A 7,880-nucleotide genomic window follows, 5' to 3' on the forward strand; every position below is an offset into this window, starting at 1 on the left:
TTCACCAACTCTAAAATCGTTTCATGTGGCATTAGTCACAGGCCATATTCTCTCAAGTACAGTAAACACTGGGACAGGTACTTAGAGCTGCTGGTTCACGAGGACACAGGGAAGCGGTTTTGTGCCGTTGCGTCTCTGAGGGAAACCGGAAAATAAACTCTTGAGTAAAAATGTTGTCAGGAAAAACAAAAGTTTGCTTTAATGGAACAAACCGTAAGAACAAGCTCATATAAAAGCAGGAAAAGGTTACTTGTAAGTTACTGGCTATCTTTTATACCTCAGAGGCATTCTAATTTAAAAATGTTGTACAATTTAAAAAAAATCCTTTATTTTTATAATCTGTCTTCTTTTTTTTCTTCTCCAAGTCATAACATCACTTAAAATATATAAAACTAATAAAAGTTTCATTTTTGCACTTTTTAATGTGAAAATGTAAAAGCAGGCGTGACTGATTCGTGAAAAGGAATTTTCTTTCGATTTAAGAGTTTTCTAACGATAACTTTTTACACAAAGGGTGTTTTCCATAAAAAATAAATAAATAAAAGAAAAAATAAACATTTGTTTCAACAGAACAATTTATTGGACTGAATTTAAATAGATTTTTTTCATATGTTCAAGAAACAAAAAGGAGAAAGTATATTTCAAGAAATAAATAAAACAGGAAAAGTGAATGACATGCTCTGCAAGGAATAAGCAAGATACACTCGAAAAATGAAACTGTTGACTTTACTGAACCAAGTTAAGTTAACTGGTTCCACCAAATCTAGTTACTTAGATGTAAAGAGTAAAATACAATGTTATGTTTAAGGTAAACATATTTTACTCTTTACATTTAAGCGACTAGTGGAACCAGTTGACATAAATTGGTTATGTAAAGTCAACGTTTCAATTCTTGGGGATACAAAAAGAAAACCACCCTTAGGTTTCAGTCTCCTTGCAGTTGAATGAAATTAATTCTTACAAATTTTGACAAAAATCAAAATACATCTCAAGCCGCCTCTTCGAATGAGAAATTTTGATCCCAGTTAGTTTGCATTAAAAAACACATTAGGTCACCGTTAAATCATTACAGCAATTAATCACAGTTGTCAAAGTAGCACGATATTGCAAAGGTTTAGTGACTCAGGTAGTGCAGTTTATGTGTTTTAAACCAGAAACATCGGTTTGAGCTTTGATCAAATAAGCATCATTCTGGAGAAAAGTACCTCACTGATACCCACAGCTGACAGTGTCTTATAAAAATGAGTCTGAAGGAATCAAAATTTTGAAATTATTAGATTTTTTTGTATAAAAAACACTTTGATACACTGCAAAAACGATTTTCGAGAAAATAAAAAAGCCTTGTTTAGACAGTCTATCTTATTTGTAGTCTAAAAGGAAATAGTGTTCTTATTTGCAAAAATAAGGTAAATATTCTTAAATGTGATCCAATTTTTTTATTTTGAACAAAAAATCTTCCATAAGGGAAGCAAAAGTTGCTTGACTAAAATTGTTAAAAATAACAAAAGAATCTAAAGTTAGATTTCTTCTAGCAACTTTTGCTCATGCCACTGGCAGATTTTTTTAAATTCAAAACAAGAACGTTTGGATCATATTTAAGAATCTTTACCTTATTTCAAGTATAGCTGTATTTTGTTCCAGATAATTGGATTTTTTTCTTTCATAAACTAAAATAAGATAAAATGTCTTAAAACAAGACTATTTTCTTTCTTGAATATCTGTTTTTGCAGTGTATTTATAACCCTGTTTAAACCAAACTTGTTTCAGTCAAATGCAGTAAGAGCCTTCCATGGAAAACGTGCAGATTTTCCACCACTTTACTGACAAACACTTAAAAAATAGCAAGAAAAAAGTTGATTGGTTCAACTTCTACACTAAATCCATTTATTTATTAACAATCATAGCCATGTTCTCAACAATGGAAGATTTATAAATATATTTTTATTTTTCATTCAACAAAGATGTCTTGTGGCATGATTCCAGTTGTGGAAAAGGAAAATTCTAAATGTCCTCAGTTCTTGGTGGAGCACTCGTGTAAAATCAACAGCTTCTTCGGAGAAGAAAATCCTTTACGGAGCGGTGGCTTTTTGGGAAAAAAACCCAGATCAGGTTGTTTGGATGAACGGGTCCAGAAACCATCCACAACAGACCACCTGGGTGATCATCTGTGTTTCCATCACAAGACAGCCAGCAGCAATCTGGAGTCCAATCCCAGATATTCCACATTTGTGCTGCTCTTTCTCTCTTGTCCATCACTTCTTGCACCAGCTGATGGGGGAGAAAAGAAATATTGTCCACAGATAAATCCACACTATCCAGCATCCAGAGAGAAGGGAGAGAGCAGGGATTTCTGTCCACCCAGGAAAGCAAAATGAAAAAAAAAAAAAAAACAACAAAAGGCTTGGGTGTTCAAGCCAAGGCCATGGGGCACCAGGGTTCACCCCTGACTGAAGCTACATCTGACGGTTGGGTCAAACCCACGCTGGTGTACAGGCTGTCCTGTCCCGGGTACTTCACCGCCGAGCCCGAGCTCGTTCCCTCCCCCGAGCTGGAAAGCACAGATGAGCTGACCTGCAACAGCAGCAGAAGTTTGATGTTAGCAGTGTTTTAGGTGGAGGTGCCTCCCGTGTGCAGCAGGCATGATGGGAAAGTGATTTGTTGTTGCCAGGCTGAGATTCCATTCGCATGACACAACCTGAAAAGGCATCAGATCATGAGAAATGTGAACTTTTGCAGTAATCAGCACCACAAAGTGTTAGTCAAGCAGATTCTTTTAGCAGCAGCATGCATGGAATCATCAAAAATAACCACAAAAAGAACACTTAGAGGATGCACAAAGTTTTTAAAATCTGAGCTTACCCCTGACACCTGTGCAGAGGGGGAGCTGGTTTTGGAGCAGTCTTCTGAGTTGGATGAAGAGGTGGATGTGGGAGTCATTGACACTGAATTGTTGCCTTTTCCAAAAAAAAAAAAACAAAAAAAAAACATTATTATAAAGATGACACGTTTAATTAAAAGTGCTTTAATTAAAAGTCTTAAGGCTCACCAGAGGATCCTTTGCTTTTATTCAAAGTTTTTGGTTTTCTCTTTCTTGTCTGGATTCCCTCTTTCTTCATGGCAAGCGGTCGAGGTACCTGGAGGATTTAAGGCGGCAAAAATGTCAGTAAATTTAGAAAAAGACAGTTAGACTTAGAGAAAATGTTAAATCTGAACTCACCCCGTGCAGTTTCGTGTAGAGGCCACAGGCGTTACACACCGGCTCTCCCTCCGCGTTTCTGCGCCATAAGGTGGTTGTGCTGGTCTGGCAGTTGGCGCAGGAGAGGCCGATCCTTCTGGATGTTGACTAGTGGCGCACACAGAAAAAATATATTAAAATCTTTAAAAACTGCCACAATGAGAGTCTTTAAAGGATAAAATCCGGTCATTAATTGAGTTACAACTCAACTCCACATGACCTACTTCCTAAAAATAATATTGGGCTCTATTGTGGTCTCCATTTATGGACAGTTTTAGCAGGATGTCAATTTTCAGGGAGCCTGCACCCCTAATTTCCTTGTAAAAACTGTGCGTAATGGCACCAGGAAATATTTGTCTCTATTACACCACGTGGCCAAACGCCGGTTGAGCTATGGTTTTCAAAAGTAAATATTCTGACGGGAAAAACGTTTAATAAAATTAAATATGCGCCATAAAGTATGCTTTAAAATGTAATTTTAATACTGAAGCAACTGGAGTTGGGTAAATAAAGACCCAGCTATCGTTTGAGACAAACAGGGAAATTTTCTCCTCACCGTCCGTTTCTGAGGTTTAATTAACGGTCGGCTCAGCCCGTTCATTTTGCTGTACAGGCCGCAGGCGTTGCAGAGAAAGTGGCCCGTTCCGTCGCGCCTCCACAGCGGCGTGGAGATGGAGCCGCAGTTCACACACTCCCTGCTCTCCGCCATGTCGTCGAGGATGTCTGAAACTAGACAAAAACGCTTGGATCAGAATACGCACACAATTGCTCCTGTCCCCCTCCCAGTTATGATTATTATTGAAGTTTTAATAAACATAAACCATTTAATTTTTTAATGTATCAAAGTTTGAAAAAACATGTTCTGATCTTTTTTTTTAGAATGCACAAGATCTTAATTTGCAGTTGTGGAAATGGTTAACGCTCAAAGGAAACATCGTATTTGGCACATTTTTGCGCACGTGATTTTTGTGCCAAATTCTACTTAAAAAATACAATAATAAATACAATAATTTAATTTAGTCATAATAAATGAAATTCCATCATCATACACACTCTCTTTCTTACCTCCGTTAGGTCCTCTAATCAAGGGCGCGCTTCTACTCTGCAAGGTGTGCAGCATGGTGTTATCAAAAGGGCCCCCTGTCCAAGGTGAGGGCAGCTGGGGGGCGACATAAGGGGAGTAAGGGCTTGCGTAGGTCCCACTGAGGGTGCGGGAGAGGCCGTACTGGTCCCTGCTGCTCACGTTCAGCGTGTTACTGTAGCTGGTGTCTCTGGGTGTCCCGTTATTCATGGGCGGACTTGGAGGGTAGTGAAAGCGGCTGGAGGTGTGAGGGCTCCCGGTGCTGTATGAGGGGCTCTCCGGGTTGGACTGCGACCAGACAGAGTGACTGGAGACCGCGTGGCCCGGTTGAGCCGAGCCGCTGGCCTGCAGGTATGGGAGGCTGGGGATCATGGCGTTTACCCGGGAGCTGGGGACGTACACGGGAGAGTTTGGGTTGGAGTGCATATAACCAGCGGAGGAGGAATCATATCCGCTCTGGCTCTGCGCTGCAGCGATGGCCAGAGTTTGGTACATGTCGGAGGGGTCCACCAGCAGGCTCGCCTTGTGCGCTCCGGCGGAGAGGACGAGTTTACTCCCCTGGTCCAAGTCTGTAAAGAGCGGAAGGTCCTCAGCGGTGGTCAGTGTGTTGCTGTGGTGTCCGAAGTGAAGATAGGAGTGAAGCGATCTACCGTCCGCGCGCCGGTGGCCCAGCGCGTCTAGCTCGCTCGGAGGTGTGGGCCCGTCTCTCCTGCTGTCACCGGGGAGGTAGGTCTGCTCAGCCGGTGACCCTGGGCTGCTGGATACTTCTCGCTTAACCATGGACCAGCTGTTTTCGCCCAGGTCCATCCAGGAGCACTTTCCATACACAGTAGGGAGCAATAAAAACGATCGGAGGGCAGATGACCCTGAAATAAATAGTCAGAAAAATGTCAGCAAATGGAGAGCAAATCCCAAAAAGATGTCCAACAAGAAGCGCGTCAAAAGCCGGTAAGACACCAGGTTTCTGTCCGTTGTAATTGTTCGTTCAAATAAATATTTTAAAGTTTGACTTCTGGCAAATCATCATCATCATCATCATCATCCTCATCGTCATCATTTCTATCCCCATTATAACAACCAGTGACGGCCATACTCTCACCGAGCGCTCTTAAGAGGCGCTGGGTCCATCTGTGTCAAATCACTATCCTCCCACACACACACACACACACACACACACACACACACACACACACACACACACACACACACACACACACACACACACACACAAGTTTACTCACACATAACAGATAGGAAGCAAAACGCAATATGTCTTCACAGCAAAAGAGATAACCGTTTGATAAGACCCGAAGCAGATAAGGACCGAGAGGCAGGCTGCAGCGATAAAACAAAACCCCGAAATGATGGGTTCAGGACCGCCGCGTGCCCCGGCGCACGCCGCCAGATGTTGGACGGCAGCCGGCGAGAGGGACACGAGACAAAAGCAGAGACACAAGACGCTTCTTGGCGCTTCTTACCTGCTTAGATGTTTGCCATAAGTCGCAGGCAGAAGTTTCTTCAGCAGCTTCTCTTGGGCGTAATGGGAAGCGTCGGTGCGCACTGGCGACGTTTATGAGAGGAGGCGCTTGCGGAGTCCGCGGCTGCTGGGGGAGGACCAATCATGTTCAGCGTGGAGCTGCTGGAGGCTCGGTGGGGGTGCCAGCCTGGGAGCTCCTCCAATCAATCACACCGAGAGGAAAAACAGGATCCGATCAGAACTTCAGCGAGCTGTTTTGGAAATGAAATCAAAGAGGGGGTTTGGACAGTTTTAGGAAAAAAGATGGACCTGTGTTTTCATTTTATTCACAGCTTTACCTGATCAGCAAATAGCAGTGAGCTAAAACCATTATCCTACAAATCTTCTAATTTATTTATAAATCTCCCTTTGACTGCTTCACATGTTTATGCATGAATAAATCTACAATTTATAAGAAAATAGGAAAGTTCGGGTATTTTTTTCTTGTTTGCATTTTTCTAATAATTTATAACACGGATAGGAAAAGTAACAAACCAATGTTTTGTATCTTTTAAATAAACTGATCCAATTAAATAATTTAAAAAGCGGAGAAAAATCACATTTTTTGTCCAACTTGATCTTAAAAATAACCACAAAAATAATTATTTTAGACAATAATAATCCAGAAGTTTTTTTATGAAACCATTAAACGCAAATAAAATTTGACTTAAGTGTAACAAATACATCTTTTTATTGCTAACATAAAGCCTTGTTTTTCCTTTTCAGAGTATTTTTCAAATCCGATTTCTAGATCCCTCCCTCGTTGATTCCTCTTCCCATTCAGCTCAGATGATTAACGATTCCTCCTCTCCTGGTGAGTCATGACTCCAAGATGAACGAACTCATCTGATTTGAAACGCGACGATTCGTTCAGACTCCAATAAACAAACAAAGTTGATCAAAAGCTGCAAGGTGCCAATTAAATCATTCATCTCATTTATAGTCGTTCAAGCGCGCGTGCACAAAGGCGCACGACCACTTCACAGCCATTGTGTGAGTGGAAACAAAGCTGATTAACAAAGGCTGCAGAAATACACGGACTGCACCTTTTATAAACATTACTTGAAAAATATCAAAGAAAAACCTCAAATCCAGCAGAAGGCAGATTCTAATTTAAATCATCTTATCGCCGCACTTTTTAAAAACGATGCAGCCTACATATGTTAAGATTGCTGCCATAAATGTGTTCAAGTGAAATAAAAAAAATTGAACACAATATAGGCTAGTATAGGCGAATGTTTCTTAAAAATAAAAAAATAAATATCATGAACATAAATTATCTCAACTATTTCAACAACATATGTGATCATTCTGAAGGTGGGTCCCTGATTGGTGCCATACCAAGATGAGGGGAAATCGGCCTTTTTCGCTCTCTGAGATTATTTTGACTTTATTTTTTATAACATAACGAAATAATTACTGTTTGAGGAAAATAATAATAATCTAGGATTATTTATACTCGGGATCAGGTTGTGTCGTTTCTGCATTCTCGTGCGTCGTGGATCTGGACAGCTGCAGCAGTTTTTAAGAGACGCGCGTTTTTATCAGAGGGAGTAAACCAAAGCGCGCAGCTACTGTCTCCCATCCCCTCATCCCACTCGTCCCAGCGGTTGTCAGAGAGGTGAGAGGATACAAAATCCTGTTGTTTCTCTCCCCCCCTTCACCCCCACCCCTCACACTTCTTACAGCCTCTGGTTGATGAATGAGGTGTTCTTTTTTCCCCCTCAGTGATGTCAGAGTGTGCTGCTCTGACACACGGAGCCGGAGGACGCCTCCCTGTCTCCACATTTATCCGCACGCTGTCTGTGCGCAAGAGACGCAGAGCAGTAATCTAATTACCTTTATCACAGACAACCAGAGCACGGAGCGCCTCGGAATTTGTTTACACGTGACGCAAAAAAAGTTGTAAAATAAATTAAATTAATGCAATAATAATAATAATAATAATAATAATAAGAATAATAAGAATAATAATAATGATAATAATAATAATAATGATAATAATAATAATGTATGTATATATATATATATATATATATATATATATA

The 7,880-nt window shown here is 40.7% G+C and overlaps 1 protein-coding gene across 2 annotated transcripts; it reads right to left on the reverse strand.

Annotated features, from left to right (window-relative positions):
• Nucleotides 1–557: 557 nt before the first annotated feature.
• On the reverse strand, nucleotides 558–5,925 carry gata6 (GATA binding protein 6). 2 transcript variants are annotated; one of them, XM_015956658.3, is made up of 7 exons: nucleotides 5,795–5,923; nucleotides 4,301–5,182; nucleotides 3,792–3,964; nucleotides 3,218–3,343; nucleotides 3,047–3,134; nucleotides 2,860–2,954; nucleotides 558–2,571 (listed from the first exon to the last, which is right to left on the reverse strand). In XM_015956658.3, exons 2-7 carry the CDS (start codon nucleotides 5,121–5,123, stop codon nucleotides 2,410–2,412), a joined length of 1,467 nt encoding a protein of 488 aa, XP_015812144.1. In that variant the 5' UTR covers nucleotides 5,124–5,182; nucleotides 5,795–5,923; the 3' UTR covers nucleotides 558–2,409. The 2 variants fall into 2 exon arrangements, with proteins under 2 accessions (XP_015812144.1, XP_015812145.1); XM_015956659.3 differs by having other exon boundaries at nucleotides 2,556–2,695; nucleotides 5,795–5,925.
• Between the last annotated feature and the right edge of the window lie 1,955 nt (nucleotides 5,926–7,880).

Source organism: Nothobranchius furzeri, chromosome 11, assembly GCF_043380555.1.
Source record: "Nothobranchius furzeri strain GRZ-AD chromosome 11, NfurGRZ-RIMD1, whole genome shotgun sequence".
In the NCBI taxonomy this organism is placed as follows: domain Eukaryota; kingdom Metazoa; phylum Chordata; class Actinopteri; order Cyprinodontiformes; family Nothobranchiidae; genus Nothobranchius; species Nothobranchius furzeri.

What these genes read in the sequence shown, in the direction of transcription:
- gata6 (XM_015956658.3), bottom strand. Translation starts at nt 5,123, where the DNA reads ATGGACCTGGGCGAAAACAGCTGGTCCATGGTTAAGCGAGAAGTATCC. An exon ending in TAAAAGCAAAGGATCCTCTG is followed by an intron (nt 2,955 to 3,046) that starts GTGAGCCTTAAG and finishes TTTTTGGAAAAG; the next exon opens with GCAACAATTCAGTGTCAATG. An exon ending in CCTCTGCACAGGTGTCAGGG is followed by an intron (nt 2,572 to 2,859) that starts GTAAGCTCAGAT and finishes CTGCTGTTGCAG; the next exon opens with GTCAGCTCATCTGTGCTTTC.